The sequence below is a fragment of the Panulirus ornatus genome, chromosome 57, assembly GCF_036320965.1.
Source record: "Panulirus ornatus isolate Po-2019 chromosome 57, ASM3632096v1, whole genome shotgun sequence".
In the NCBI taxonomy this organism is placed as follows: domain Eukaryota; kingdom Metazoa; phylum Arthropoda; class Malacostraca; order Decapoda; family Palinuridae; genus Panulirus; species Panulirus ornatus.
In genome coordinates, this window is record NC_092280.1 from 5,917,552 (window position 1) to 5,934,285 (window position 16,734).

Here is a 16,734-nt window from a genome sequence, read left to right on the forward strand (position 1 = left end):
CCACACCATCACCTGCCACCCATCACCACCTCCCTCACCCCCGCCACACCATCACCTGCCACCCATCACCACCTCCCTCACCCCCGCCACACCACCACCTGCCACCCATCACCACCTCCCTCACCCCCCGCCACACCACCACCTGCCACCCATCACCACCTCCCTCACCCCCGCCACATCATCACCTGCCACCCATCACCACCTCCCTCACCCCCGCCACACCACCATCTGCCACCTATCACCACCTCCCTCACCCCCCGCCACACCACCACCTGCCACCCATCACCACCTCCCTCACCCCCCGCCACACCACCACCTGCCACCCATCACCACCTCCCTCACCCCCGCCACACCACCACCTGCCACCCATCACCACCTCCCTCACCCCCGCCACACCACCACCTGCCACCCATCACCACCTCCCTCACCCCCGCCACACCACCACCTGCCACCCATCACCACCTCCCTCACCCCCACAACACCACCACCTGACACCATTACCACCTCCCTCACACCCGCCACACCATCACCTGCCACCCATCACCACCTCCCTCACCCCCGCCACACCACCACCTGCCACCCATCACCACCTCCCTCACCCCAGCGCCACACCATCACCTGCCACCCATCACCACCTCCCTCACCCCCGCCACACCACCACCTGCCCCCCATCACCACCTCCCTCACCCCCGCCACACCATCACCTGCCACCCATCACCACCTCCCTCACCCCCGCCACACCACCACCTGCCACCCATCACCACCTCCCTCACCACCCCCGCCACACCATCACCTGCCACCCATCACCACCTCCCTCACCCCCGCCACACCACCACCTGTCACCCATCACCACCTCCCTCACCCCCGCCACACCATCACCTGCCACCCATCACCACCTCCCTCACCCCCGCCACACCATCACCTGCCACCCATCACAACCTCCCTCACCCCCGCCACACCATCACCTGCCACCCATCACCACCTCCCTCATCCCCCGCCACACCATCACCTGCCACCCATCACCACCTCCCTCATCCCCCGCCACACCATCACCTGCCACCCATCACCACCTCCCTCATCCCCCGCCACACCATCACCTGCCACCCATCACCACCTCCCTCATCCCCCGCCACACCATCACCTGCTACCCATCACCACCTCCCTCATCCCCCGCCACACCATCACCTGCTACCCATCACCACCTCCCTCACCCCCCGCCACACCACCACCTGACACTATTGCCACCCATCACATATGAGTCAGTATATCGCCAGTCGACCAGCCGGGTCGACCAGGTGCGGCGACCAGGACGAGAGAGAAAGAAATATGGAAGTGTGTTCCCCTATCAAAATCTCTGGGGGTTGAGGGAAGACCCCAGAGAGATGGCACTTGTTGGCACCCCGCGCCATGTAACTGCTTGTACGCTGACACATGGCACCAACCCCCTTCCCCCCAGTGGGACAGGGTACCCAAGGGTAAGGCATATTTCTCTCAGGGGCAGGCAACCACTGGGGGGTCTGGCCTACCTGACTGTGGGTCACGCCAAGTGGGCGAGACTGGCGGGGCCTTATTACCACACCGGGCCCAGGGCATGGGGCAGTCTCGACCCATAATGACAACATGATGAACAACCATACTTCCTATCCCCTGTGATGCCGTCAATTACGTTCGTTAACTGTCGTGTCTTCACAGTGGGTAATTAGCTCAAGAAAAGCTTTCCTCTAACACGGTGTATGTGTGTGTGTGTGTGTGTATGTATGTGTGTGTGTGTGTGTGTATGTATGTGTGTGTGTGTGTGTGTGTGTGTGTTCAACACTGGTGAGGACCCATCTTTGGAACATTCTCTCCTAACATACAACCTTCAAACTCCTGTATGTCCACATTTACCATATTCTCATTCAGTCTACATTATTCATATACCATTCATATATATATATATATATATATATATATATATATATATATATATATATATATATATATATATATATATATTGGAAAGGATCACAATTTTGCGCGTGATCAAGTATATTCCTATGAGTCCACGGGGAAAATGAAACACGGTAAGTTCCCAAGTGCACTTTCGTGTAATAATCACATCATCAGGGGAGACACAAGAGAGAAATATAAGTCAGTTGATATACATCGAAGAGACGAAGCTAGGACACCATTTGGTAAACAAAGAGAACAGGCATGGCAAAGGTGAACCAGTGAACAGACAGATCACAAAGTGAACAAACGCGAGGACAAAGTGACCGGATATGATCAAAGTGAACAGACGAGATAACACTGTGAACGGCTGCGATAACAAAGTGAACAGAAAAGATAAGAATGTGAACAGCTAGGTTATCAAGGTGAACAAATACGACAGAAGTGAACAGATGAGAAAACGATGTGAACTGTCAGGATACAAGGTGAACAAACACAATAACAAAGAGAACGGACAGAAGAACAAAGTAAACAAACAATAACAAAGTGAACGGACAGAAGAACAAAGTGAGCAAACAATAACAAAGTGAACGGACAGAAGAACAAAGTGAGCAAACAATAACAAAGTGAACGGACAGAAGAACAAAGTGAACAAACAATAACAAAGAGAACGGACGGAAGAACAAAGTGAACAAACAATAACAAAGTGAACGGACAGAAGAACAAAGTGAACAGATGTGATAAAAAATGAAGACAGGATAACAAAGTGAACATATAGATGAACTATGTTAACAGAGAAGATAGAATGGATAACAAAGTGAACATATAGATGAACTATGTTAACAGAGAAGATAGAATGGATAACAAAGTGAACATATAGATGAACTATGTTAACAGAGAAGATAGAATGGATAACAAAGTGAACATATAGATGAACTATGTTAACAGAGAAGATAGAATGGATAACAAAGTGAACATATAGATGAACTATGTTAACAGAGAAGATAGAATAAACAGATAGGGTAACAGAGAACAAACCGGGGAACAAAGTGAACGGAAATGACATCAAAGCAAACAAACAGGGCAACCACTTGAACAAAATGAGTGAACGAACACATGAAATTGAACAACTAGAATAACAATAAAAAAAGACTAAATTGAACAGGATGTGATCAAGGTGAACAGATAGCGTGAAAGTGTGAACAGAAGGAGATAACATGAGTGAACGTAGAAGAGAACAAAGTGAACATACGGTAGAACAAAGTGAACGTAGGGACTAAAGTGATTGGATGGGGTAGAACAGCGAATGAAGATAAAATAAAGTGAACGGATAACTGAAAGAGATAACAGAGTGAACATGGGAATAACAAAGTGAACATAAGAGTGAACATGCGTATAACAATGAGAACATTAGGGATAACACAGTGAGGGTAATGGATAACAAAGTGAACATATGGGTGAACATGGGCAGAACAATGAGGACATTAGGGATAACACAGTGAACGTAAAGAGAACAAAGTGAACATAATAACATAGTGAACATAATGATAACAAAGTGAAAGTGAACATAAGGGATAACACTATGAACGTAATGGATAACAAAAAGAACATACAAAGTGAACATAATAATAACAGTGAACGTAATGATAACAAAGTGAACATAATAATAACAGTGAACGTAATGATAACAAAGTGAACATAAGGAATAACAGTGCGAACGTAACGGTTAACAAGGTGAACGTAAAGGATAACAAGGTGAACGCTAAAGATGATAAAGTGAACAAATAAGATAGATAATAAGATAGCTAATGTTGAGAATAACATAGTGAACAGACTGCATAACATAGAACGCTGGGGTTTAACAAAGTGAACGTACCGGACAACAAAGTGAACAATACGGAAAAGAAAAAGAACGTACCGGATATGAAAGTGAACGTACCGGATAACAAAGTGAACGTACCGGACCACAAAGTAAACGTACCGGATAACAAAGTGAACCTACCGGATATGAAAGTGAACGTACCGGATAACAAAGTAAACGTACCGGATAACAAAGTGAGCATTACGGATAAAAATGAACGTACCGCACAACAAAGTGAACGTAACGGATAACATAGTGAACATACCGGATAAGAAAGTGAACGCACCGGATAAGAAAGTGACCATTACGGATAAGAAATAGAACGAATGAGAAGGGAGAACAAAGAGAAAAGGATGGTATGATGAACAGGAATAACGCATGATAAATGACATGCATAAGAAATATTAAGACTGGATGTTACCTTAACGAATAACGAATAAATGGGCAAATATCAGTAACTACACACACACACACACACACACACACACACACGCACGCACACACACACAGACGCACACACACACACACACACGCACACACACACACACACACGCACGCACACACACACACACACACACACACACACACACACACACACACACACACGCACGCACACACACACACACGCACACACACACACACACACACACACACACACACACACACACACAGGGAAAATCAATTATATTTCCTAATTACTTTTCGTCTCTGAAGGAATTTAAGTATTAATGAGACAGTAAAAAGTAACGGATTCCCTACGTCCATTTTCTATTTTTGTAGAAAACGTGTGTGTAAAGCATGGTAGCTGCCAGGGTTACGATGCTTTCCGGAGGCATGTGGTGCGGGGTATCAGGTCAAAAAGGTCAGGTCATCCTACCCTAAGGGTCGTAACGTCGTGTTCAAGGGTCGTAACACCAGACCCAGGAGAGTAACCATATAATGACCCTTCCAATCATACATGCTGAATATGGCGTATACCTTCACCTCGATATCAATCTACATCAATCTTGGTATATCAGCCTTGATATATCAGTCTACATCAATCTTGGTATATCAGCATTGATATATCAGTCTTAGTATATCAGTCTTGGTATACCAGTCTTGGTATGTCAGCCTTGACATATCAGTCTTGGTGCATATGTCTTGGTATATCAGTCTTGATATATCAGTCTTGGTATATCAGCCTTGATATATCAGTCTTAGTATATCAGTCTTGGTATATAAGTCTTGGTACATCAGCCTTGGTATATAAGTGTTGGTACATCAGCCTTGGTATATAAGTCTTGGTATACATTCATAAGACAAGTCAGCAGTGACACAGTTCGGGGTCACACAAGACCTGCTCTGATTCTCAGCGAGTTTTTTATTTCATCATTCCTCCACATCTTCATCATATGTAGTCCAGCCACGAGAGATGACGTCTTATAGGTAAGTCTGGTGTGGGTTTCAGGTCTCCTCTGCTGCCCAACTCCTCCACCTCCGGGAGGAGAGAATGTATGTACACTTGGGTCTGGGTGAGGGAGGGTCTGTGAGGGCCAAGTGATGCTGGTGATAATTTGACCCGTTGTTCCTCCTCCAGTGCGAGAGAGAGAGAGAGAGTTACTGACTTCTGTTTCCTCTCTTCCGCAGACACCTTTGGAAGATGGCGACGTGGACGACGAGACAGGCTATCAGGGGTATAGCAGACAGCAGGTGGGGGGCGCCGTCTGGCTCCCCCTCAGCCCCCATGCCCAGCACCCCTCCAATCCCCACCTCCCCCTGGTCGAGTCCCGGCCCTGCCACGGGCGACCCCGAGGTCGACTGTATGGACGAGAGCGGCTTCCATGACTGGCTGGGTAGGGTGCAGTGCCCCACACCCACACACACACACCCACACACACACACACTGGACGTACTGCTACACAGTATCAATACAACTCCTTGGTAGATATGTTGGTGGGAGTCCTCAAGAGGCGAGCCTCCCAGACAGGCGGGCAGGTACCCGGACGATCCCAGCATCTGGGATATGACGGTCGGCAACGGCCCAGGCAGGTACCCGAACGATCCCAGCATCTGGGATATGACGGTCGGCAACAGCCCAGGCAGGTACCCGAACGATCCCAGCATCTGGGATATGACGGTCGGCAACAGCCCAGGCAGGTACCCGAACGATCCCAGCATCTGGGATATGACGGTCGGCAACAGCCCAGGCAGGTACCCGAACGATCCCAGCATCTGGGATATGAAGGTCGGCAACGGCCCAGGCGGGCATCCGAACGATCCCAGCATCTGGGATATGACGAACTGCAGCGTCGGGTTACTGAGGGACTGCAGGCAAGCACCAGGTAGGGTTACAACACACTCTAAGGTGCGGCAGATTGAACACATTCTAAGGTGCGGCAGATTGAACACACTCTAAGTTGCGGCAGACTGAACACACTCTAAGGTGCGGCAGATTGAACACACTCTAAGGTGCGGCAGATTGAACACACTCTAAGGTGCGGCAGATTGAACACACTCTTAAGGTGCTGGAGACTGAACACCTTGGGTGATGAAGGATCTGTGTTGAACAGCAAGAGATGTTGACGGCAGAAAAAGAGGATTCCTTTTAAGTAATCGAGTACGAACGTCCCCCAGGCGAAGCCATGTCGGTTGAAACGGTAGAACACAGAGTTGTAATAAAGGAGGTGGGGGTGTGGGTGTTAAATTGAGCTCCTCCTGTGTTTGCAGAACCGACCCTTGAATGTGCAAATGTCTATAATAATGAAAATACGAATGAGAGAATCCCACACCTTCGCTGAGTGAGAGGAGGTTAACCTAACGGTCAACCTCCGTGTGGCTGGTCTCTACATATAAACTATGGGAAGCAGCGGTAGCCAGTTGCGTGCAGCCGGTTCGAGGTCTTAAGGGTAGGGGGGGGGGGGACCGGGACACGCAAGCGAAGAGAGAGAGAGAGAGAGAGAGAGAGAGAGAGAGAGAGAGAGAGAGAGAGAGAGAGAGAGAGAGAGAGAGAGAGAGAGAGCCAGCCATACCACGGCAGATGGAAAGGGGTGGGGCTGAAGAGAGGTGAGAGCGAGCGGACTAAAATCAAACCTCAAAGAGAGGCGGAAGAGGAGCCGCCACCTCCCACCACCAGACATGTGAACAGTACTCCCCACACTAGGACGAATGAAACACTCGTAAATATAGAACATCTGCCAATAAGAGACATACTTACGGCACCTCTACAACACCCTGAAAGCTTGAGAGAAGCAGATGTTCTTGTGTTCTACTCACGGCACCTCTACAACACCCTCAAAGCTTGTGAGAAGCAGATGTTCTTACGTTCATCACGTTAGGTTTACAGATCAGGGTGGATGGAGCGGCCGATCGACTCCTACAGCTGTTGACAGAATAACGCGGCAGTGCCATGGATGTAGCACCTTCGGCGAGGAAGGCGCTGCAGTGAGCAGTTCACGGGATAACTACACTGCAGTAGGATACCCAGGTTCACGAGTGGCGTAGGTCTCCCTCTCCTCCACCAGCAGGAGTCAGGAGGCGCTGCTGGTGTGAGGCGGTGTGCGAAGGTGCTGCCCAGACCCACCCTGCTGGAGTCGTGGCGAAGAACCAACCTCATTTAGGAAGGTCTTGCATGGTGGCGGATATGAACAGGTTGATACATCTGTCTCCCTCAACTGCTGGGTTAAAAACACATACTAGTTTGTATGGTACTACAGCATCCCAAACTGGAGGAAAATTAGGAAGACAAACACAAATAAGGAAAGACAAAACACAAACGCCTCGTCTGCTGTGTCGCGAGAGATGTCTGGGTTGGGTCGGGTCTGCCTGGGGAGGCCAGCCTCGGAGGGTTCCCTCCTCTGAATCTGGGTCTCGTGGGTGCTGTGAGGAGCTGCCTCTCATAATGCTACCAAACTGTGCCAAGATAAACTCATTCACTCTCATATATCAGAGGCCTGTGCGTCCATGTGGGAATAAGGACGCTGCCTACAATCATTATATGCTGTGTACCGGACGTGCAGCACAATACACTGAACATATTCGTTAACCATAATTCAAACTTATTACGAGTGCAATATTTCTATTTAATTTCAAAGTTACTTTCCTGTGAGTTTGTCTTATATTTTCACAGTTTTGTATTAAAATCTATTACCACTGTAAATAGTCACAACTGTCATTTTTCTCATTAATCGATTAATCCGGATGAGAAGAAACGTTCAATATAACGTACATTTATTTTCCATTAATAAGAACATAACAATAACAGATGTGAAGCTTGCAAGATAATATTAACACAAGACCTCCAAGTCTTCACTAACACAGCTCACACTCCTAACACCAAGGTTGCCTTCCTGTTGTCCTCCGTGACGTCAGGCCTCAGGCAGCCAATCACAGCGAAGGCTGCGGATCTGTCCGGATTCTCAGCTGAGCGCCACACGAACGGCGCTGTGCCCACTGTGCTGTCCCATGTCTGAGCCGTCGAGCCGTCCCATAAATAGTCCTTTAATAGCATAATCACTAGTCATTATTATTTTCATTATCATTATCATTATTATTTTATTATTTATAGTATTAATATTCCCCACATTAGTCCGTGCCACTGGAGGAGTGCTAAGGCTGGAGTATGTTTACAACTGTGACATCATGATGTCTGACGCTGCCAAAGAGATGTCGAAAAAAATTATATATATATATATATATATATATATATATATATATATATATATATATATATATATATATATATATATATATACAGAATTTCAGTAGTTGCTTCTCTATATATATTTTTTTCTATGCTTAGCATCTAGTGCTTACTGTGTGTGTGTGTGTGTGTGTGTGTGTGTGTATCAAGTGAGAGTAATGCGACAGGTGCGAACGAGTGATTACAGGACATTTTGCTGGCCTTGAAATTTATAATATCAAGAGCCAAGGGACACTCGGCAACTGACGCAGTGTTACCACACCCGCCTGACCCAGCGACGCGCAGTCTCAGGTCAGTCCAATGCATGATGCACGTCGCCAAGGTCACCTCCCACACCTTGGCGACTTGACCTGGAGATTCTGACTTCCAGAATTAATAATGATAATATATATATATATATATATATATATATATATATATATATATATATATATATATATATATATATATATATATATATATATATATATTACTACGAGTCCACGGGGAAAATGAAACACGGTAAGTTCCCAAGTGCAATTTCGTGTAAAAATCACATCATCAGGGGAGACACAAGAAAGAAATATAACAGTCAAATGATATACATCGAAGAGACGAAGCTAAGACGCACGAAAGTGCACTTGGGAACTTACCGGGTTTCATTTTCCCCGTGGACTCATAAGAACATCGTGATCACGCGCAAAATTGTGATCCTTTCCAATATATATATATATATATATATATATATATATATATATATATATATATATATATATATATATATCCTTACATAGATGTTTTTGTGTAGTGGATTTAGGAAGGTGTTAGCATTTAAGCATATATGTATAGTACAAGAGTCGTGCCTAGAATATGTGTACGTGTTGTGCTTGGAATGTGTGTACGTGTCGTGCCTGGAATGTGTGCAGTCAGAAAGAAATATAAACCTTAATATGTTGCAACACATGTGTAACATTACCCAGCCAGCCAGACATCTGGTTATACCTACATATCAACGAGGTTCTTTGCTGATGGCAGGGGTTGTAGTTCGTCAAGCGTGGCGGGTTGTGAGGAGGTTGTTGTCGTTCTCCATATGGTTGTAGTTGTGGGATCATTCGTCTATCATAATAAGTGAGGAAGTAGATTAGCGCTACGGTAGGTTGCTGGTCCCACCTGTTGGCACCAGAGTTGGTACCGGGGTGGTGGCACGTGCTGCACATAGTGTGGCACCAGTGCTGACACCGGGGCTAGTACCAGTGTTGGCACCAATACGGGACTCCAGTGTTGGCACCAGTAATAGCAGTAGCTTTGACACAAGTGTTGGCACCAATGCCATTGCTGGTACCAAAGTTGTCAACAGTGTTGGAACTAGTTCTGGCATCAGTGTATGACCCAGTGATGGCACCAATGCTGACACTAGTGCTGACAACAGTGTTGGCACTTGTGTTGGTACCAGACCTAGTAGAAGCGTTGCCAGCGGTGATGACACCAGTGTTGGCACCGGAGGTGTCAGCCGTGCCACCACCCAGTACGGGAGAGGAGCGAAGAGTGACCTTGAGCTAAAATATCAAACTTGTTTAATGTGCCAAAATATGTGAGCGAGACGGAGCGCCGCATTCCTCCTGCAGGAGAAATCTGCAGGTGCTGTTATGTACATGGCATCACCCAGGTGAGTGCCACAGGGGTGGCGGTCAGGGAGGCACCCCAGGTGTGGACGGGTCAGTACCACAGGTGTGGGGTCAGGGAGGCACCCCAGGTGTGGACCGGTCAGTACCACAGGTGTGGGGTCAGGGAGGCACCCCAGGTGTGGACCGGTCAGTACCACAGGTGTGGGGTCAGGGAGGCACCCCAGGTGTGGACCGGTCAGTACCTGTTGTAGGAGGCTCTCGTGTTGCCTTCTGCAGGAGGCTGCTGTCGTGTTGCCTTCTGCAGGAGGCTGCTGTTGTGTTGTCTACTGCAGGAGGCTGCTGTCGTGTTGCATACTGCAGGAGGCTGCTGTCGTGTTTCGTTTTCCTGGAGGCTATCGTGCTGCCTATCCCAGAAGCTTGTCGTATCGCAGAAGAGCTCCGATCTTTCCCAGCCATTCCCAGCGGGAAACCACGGTCGAAGATGATGTCGTCGTCTGCCTGCGACATTCTCCTCCAGCAAAGTGTCGCACGTGGAAGCCAGTTATTCTTAGCCGCAACTTGACTTGCACGATGGTCTATTTTGAATTTTTCCCGCCTCTGTACCACGTGGATTCAGGAATGTCCTCCATCACGACCCCAAGCTGCCTCCCACCCCGGCCGCTTGGGGTGTGTACGGCGCGCTGCTCCCACACTGGCGGATCCCCCTGGTAAAGTTGACCAGCGCGCTGCTCCCACACTGGCGGATCCCCCTGGTAAAGTTGACCAGCGCGCTGCTCCCACACTGGCGGATCCCCCTGGTAAAGTTGACCAGCGCGGCGCTCCCACACTGGCGGATCCCCCTGGTAAAGTTGACCAGCGCGCTGCTCCCACACTGGCGGATCCCCCTGGTAAAGTTGACCAGCGCGCTGCTCCCACACTGGCGGATCCCCCTAGTAAAGTTGACCTCCTGGGGGCGTCCAGGATCATGTTAACTGAAGACCGAGTTATCCAAGACAATGTTCTCCCATTTTCCATAGATGGACGACATTACAGACGCTACGGGAGGGAGTAGATGCGTCTTTAAGGTCACCATTGTGAGGAACGTTCAGAGAGAAGGCGTCCAGGGCCATGCAAGGAGGACCCAGCCCCACTACAAGACCTCACTACACTTCTGGTGGAAAAAAAAAAGGTCTTCTCTTAACCAGATCTCCACCTCCAGGTGTTCATGGCGCTTGGTGAACAGCAGCAGCGCCACCCCAGGTGTTCATCAACCTTGGCTGAACAAGAGCAGCGCCACCACAGGCGTTCATCAACCTTGACTGAACAAGAGCAGCGCCGCCCCAGGTTTTCATCAACCTTGACTGAACAAGAGCAGCGCCACCCCAGGTGTTCATCAACCTTGACTGAACAAGAGCAGCGCCACCCCAGGTGTTCATCAACCTTGACTGAACAAGAGCAGCGCCACCCCAGGTGTTCATCAACCTTGACTGAACAAGAGCAGCGCCACCCCAGGTGTTCAACATCCCTGACTGAACAAGAGCAGCGCCACCCCAGGTGTTCATCAACCTTGGCTGAACAAGAGCAGCGCCACCCCAGGTGTTCATCAACCTTGACTGAACAAGAGCAGCGCCACCCCAGGTGTTCATCAACCTTGGCTGAACAAGAGCAGCGCCACCCCAGGTGTTCATCAACCTTGACTGAACAAGAGCAGCACCACCCCAGGTGTTCATCAGCCTCGGCTGAACAAGAGCAGCGCCACCCAGGTGTTCATCAACCTTGGCTGAACAAGAGCAGCGCCACCCAGGTGTTCATCAACCTTGACTGAACAAGAGCAGCACCACCCCAAGTGTTCACCAACCTCGGCTGAACAAGAGCAGCGCCACCCCAGGTGTTCAACACCACTGGTGACGTAATCTGACCTAACCACAGTAATGAAATATGAACTGGATCGTACATTGATCCCTTGATCATAATACTAAGTCGCCATCATGCCCTTACGTTCAAGGGGCCGTGTTTACGTCCCAGTCCTTAGACTGTCGTATTCAGGGGTCGTACCGTCGTGGTCAAGGGTTGCCCCTAGGGGGTTTTAAAGGTCGTACCTTCGTGGTCAAGGGTTGCCCCTAGGGGTTCTGAAGGTCGTACCGTCGTGGTCAATGCTTGCTTGCCCCTAGGGGTTCTGAAGGTCGTACCGTCGTGGTCAAGGCTTGCTTGCCCCTAGAGGTTGTGAAGGTCGTACCGTCGTGGTCAAGGGTTGCCCCTAGGGGTTCTGAAGGTCGTACCGTCGTGGTCAAGGGTTGCCCCTAGGGGGTTTTAAAGGTCGTACCTTCGTGGTCAAGGGTTGCCCCTAGGGGGTTTTAAAGGTCGTACCTTCGTGGTCAAGGGTTGCCCCTAGGGGTTCTGAAGGTCGTACCGTCGTGGTCAAGGGTTGCCCCTAGGGGGTTTTAAAGGTCGTACCTTCGTGGTCAAGGGTTGCCCCTAGGGGTTCTGAAGGTCGTACCGTCGTGGTCAAGGGTTGCCCCTAGGGGTTCTGAAGGTCGTACCGTCGTGGTCAATGCTTGCTTGCCCCTAGGGGTTCTGAAGGTCGTACCGTCGTGGTCAAGGGTTGCCCCTAGGGGGTTTTAAAGGTCGTACCTTCGTGGTCAAGGGTTGCCCCTAGGGGGTTTTAAAGGTCGTACCTTCGTGGTCAAGGGTTGCCCCTAGGGGGTTTTAAAGGTCGTACCTTCGTGGTCAAGGGTTGCCCCTAGGGGTTCTGAAGGTCGTACCGTCGTGGTCAAGGGTTGCCCCTAGGGGTTCTGAAGGTCGTACCGTCGTGGTCAAGGGTTGCCCCTAGGGGTTCTGAAGGTCGTACCGTCGTGGTCAAGGGTTGCCCCTAGGGGTTCTGAAGGTCGTACCGTCGTGGTCAAGGGTTGCCCCTAGGGGGTTTTAAAGGTCGTACCTTCGTGGTCAAGGGTTGCCCCTAGGGGTTCTGAAGGTCGTACCGTCGTGGTCAAGGGTTGCCCCTAGGGGTTCTGAAGGTCGTACCGTCGTGGTCAAGGGTTGCCCCTAGGGGTTCTGAAGGTCGTACCGTCGTGGTCAAGGGTTGCCCCTAGGGGGTTTTAAAGGTCGTACCTTCGTGGTCAAGGGTTGCCCCTAGGGGGTTTTAAAGGTCGTACCTTCGTGGTCAAGGGTTGCCCCTAGGGGGTTTTAAAGGTCGTACCTTCGTGGTCAAGGGTTGCCCCTAGGGGTTCTGAAGGTCGTACCGTCGTGGTCAAGGGTTGCCCCTAGGGGGTTTTAAAGGTCGTACCTTCGTGGTCAAGGGTTGCCCCTAGGGGTTCTGAAGGTCGTACCGTCGTGGTCAAGGGTTGCCCCTAGGGGTTCTGAAGGTCGTACCGTCGTGGTCAAGGGTTGCCCCTAGGGGTTCTGAAGGTCGTACCGTCGTGGTCAAGGGTTGCCCCTAGGGGTTCTGAAGGTCGTACCGTCGTGGTCAAGGGTTGCCCCTAGGGGTTCTGAAGGTCGTACCGTCGTGGTCAAGGGTTGCCCCTAGGGGGTTTTAAAGGTCGTACCTTCGTGGTCAAGGGTTGCCCCTAGGGGTTCTGAAGGTCGTACCGTCGTGGTCAAGGGTTGCCCCTAGGGGTTCTGAAGGTCGTACCGTCGTGGTCAAGGGTTGCCCCTAGGGGTTCTGAAGGTCGTACCGTCGTGGTCAATGCTTGCTTGCCCCTAGGGGTTCTGAAGGTCGTACCGTCGTGGTCAAGGGTTGCCCCTAGGGGGTTTTAAAGGTCGTACCTTCGTGGTCAAGGGTTGCCCCTAGGGGGTTTTAAAGGTCGTACCTTCGTGGTCAAGGGTTGCCCCTAGGGGTTCTGAAGGTCGTACCGTCGTGGTCAATGCTTGCTTGCCCCTAGGGGTTCTGAAGGTCGTACCGTCGTGGTCAAGGGTTGCCCCTAGGGGTTCTGAAGGTCGTACCGTCGTGGTCAAGGGTTGCCCCTAGGGGTTCTGAAGGTCGTACCGTCGTGGTCAAGGGTTGCCCCTAGGGGTTCTGAAGGTCGTACCGTCGTGGTCAAGGGTTGCCCCTAGGGGGTTTTAAAGGTCGTACCTTCGTGGTCAAGGGTTGCCCCTAGGGGTTCTGAAGGTCGTACCGTCGTGGTCAAGGGTTGCCCCTAGGGGGTTTTAAAGGTCGTACCTTCGTGGTCAAGGGTTGCCCCTAGGGGTTCTGAAGGTCGTACCGTCGTGGTCAAGGGTTGCCCCTAGGGGGTTTTAAAGGTCGTACCTTCGTGGTCAAGGGTTGCCCCTAGGGGGTTTTAAAGGTCGTACCTTCGTGGTCAAGGGTTGCCCCTAGGGGGTTTTAAAGGTCGTACCTTCGTGGTCAAGGGTTGCCCCTAGGGGGTTTTAAAGGTCGTACCTTCGTGGTCAAGGGTTGCCCCTAGGGGTTCTGAAGGTCGTACCGTCGTGGTCAAGGGTTGCCCCTAGGGGTTCTGAAGGTCGTACCGTCGTGGTCAAGGGTTGCCCCTAGGGGTTCTGAAGGTCGTACCGTCGTGGTCAAGGGTTGCCCCTAGGGGTTCTGAAGGTCGTACCGTCGTGGTCAAGGGTTGCCCCTAGGGGTTCTGAAGGTCGTACCGTCGTGGTCAAGGGTTGCCCCTAGGGGTTCTGAAGGTCGTACCGTCGTGGTCAAGGGTTGCCCCTAGGGGTTCTGAAGGTCGTACCGTCGTGGTCAAGGGTTGCCCCTAGGGGGTTTTAAAGGTCGTACCTTCGTGGTCAAGGGTTGCCCCTAGGGGTTCTGAAGGTCGTACCGTCGTGGTCAAGGGTTGCCCCTAGGGGTTCTGAAGGTCGTACCGTCGTGGTCAAGGGTTGCCCCTAGGGGTTCTGAAGGTCGTACCGTCGTGGTCAAGGGTTGCCCCTAGGGGTTCTGAAGGTCGTACCGTCGTGGTCAAGGGTTGCCCCTAGGGGTTCTGAAGGTCGTACCGTCGTGGTCAAGGGTTGCCCCTAGGGGTTCTGAAGGTCGTACCGTCGTGGTCAAGGGTTGCCCCTAGGGGGTTTTAAAGGTCGTACCTTCGTGGTCAAGGGTTGCCCCTAGGGGTTCTGAAGGTCGTACCGTCGTGGTCAAGGGTTGCCCCTAGGGGTTCTGAAGGTCGTACCGTCGTGGTCAAGGGTTGCCCCTAGGGGGTTTTAAAGGTCGTACCTTCGTGGTCAAGGGTTGCCCCTAGGGGTTCTGAAGGTCGTACCGTCGTGGTCAAGGGTTGCCCCTAGGGGGTTTTAAAGGTCGTACCTTCGTGGTCAAGGGTTGCCCCTAGGGGTTCTGAAGGTCGTACCGTCGTGGTCAAGGGTTGCCCCTAGGGGTTCTGAAGGTCGTACCGTCGTGGTCAAGGGTTGCCCCTAGGGGTTCTGAAGGTCGTACCGTCGTGGTCAAGGGTTGCCCCTAGGGGTTCTGAAGGTCGTACCGTCGTGGTCAAGGGTTGCCCCTAGGGGTTCTGAAGGTCGTACCGTCGTGGTCAAGGGTTGCCCCTAGGGGTTCTGAAGGTCGTACCGTCGTGGTCAAGGGTTGCCCCTAGGGGTTCTGAAGGTCGTACCGTCGTGGTCAAGGGTTGCCCCTAGGGGTTCTGAAGGTCGTACCGTCGTGGTCAAGGGTTGCCCCTAGGGGTTCTGAAGGTCGTACCGTCGTGGTCAAGGGTTGCCCCTAGGGGGTTTTAAAGGTCGTACCTTCGTGGTCAAGGGTTGCCCCTAGGGGGTTTTAAAGGTCGTACCTTCGTGGTCAAGGGTTGCCCCTAGGGGTTCTGAAGGTCGTACCGTCGTGGTCAAGGGTTGCCCCTAGGGGGTTTTAAAGGTCGTACCTTCGTGGTCAAGGGTTGCCCCTAGGGGTTCTGAAGGTCGTACCGTCGTGGTCAAGGGTTGCCCCTAGGGGTTCTGAAGGTCGTACCGTCGTGGTCAAGGGTTGCCCCTAGGGGTTCTGAAGGTCGTACCGTCGTGGTCAAGGGTTGCCCCTAGGGGGTTTTAAAGGTCGTACCTTCGTGGTCAAGGGTTGCCCCTAGGGGTTCTGAAGGTCGTACCGTCGTGGTCAAGGGTTGCCCCTAGGGGTTCTGAAGGTCGTACCGTCGTGGTCAATGCTTGCTTGCCCCTAGGGGTTCTGAAGGTCGTACCGTCGTGGTCAAGGGTTGCCCCTAGGGGGTTTTAAAGGTCGTACCTTCGTGGTCAAGGGTTGCCCCTAGGGGTTCTGAAGGTCGTACCGTCGTGGTCAAGGGTTGCCCCTAGGGGGTTTTAAAGGTCGTACCTTCGTGGTCAAGGGTTGCCCCTAGGGGTTCTGAAGGTCGTACCGTCGTGGTCAAGGGTTGCCCCTAGGGGGTTTTAAAGGTCGTACCTTCGTGGTCAAGGGTTGCCCCTAGGGGGTTTTAAAGGTCGTACCTTCGTGGTCAAGGGTTGCCCCTAGGGGTTCTGAAGGTCGTACCGTCGTGGTCAAGGGTTGCCCCTAGGGGTTCTGAAGGTCGTACCGTCGTGGTCAAGGGTTGCCCCTAGGGGTTCTGAAGGTCGTACCGTCGTGGTCAAGGGTTGCCCCTAGGGGTTCTGAAGGTCGTACCGTCGTGGTCAAGGGTTGCCCCTAGGGGGTTTTAAAGGTCGTACCTTCGTGGTCAAGGGTTGCCCCTAGGGGTTCTGAAGGTCGTACCGTCGTGGTCAATGCTTGCTTGCCCCTAGGGGTTCTGAAGGTCGTACCGTCG

At 51.3% G+C, this 16,734-nt stretch overlaps 1 protein-coding gene across 1 annotated transcript in view; it reads left to right on the forward strand.

The window, feature by feature from the left end:
* LOC139766130 (uncharacterized) overlaps window positions 1–16,734 on the forward strand; it is a 64,837-nt gene that overhangs the window by 29,015 nt on the left and 19,088 nt on the right. The window contains 1 exon segment of the mRNA XM_071694361.1: window positions 5,420–5,625. Coding sequence (XP_071550462.1) covers window positions 5,433–5,625 — 193 coding nt within the window. The 5' untranslated portion in view covers window positions 5,420–5,432.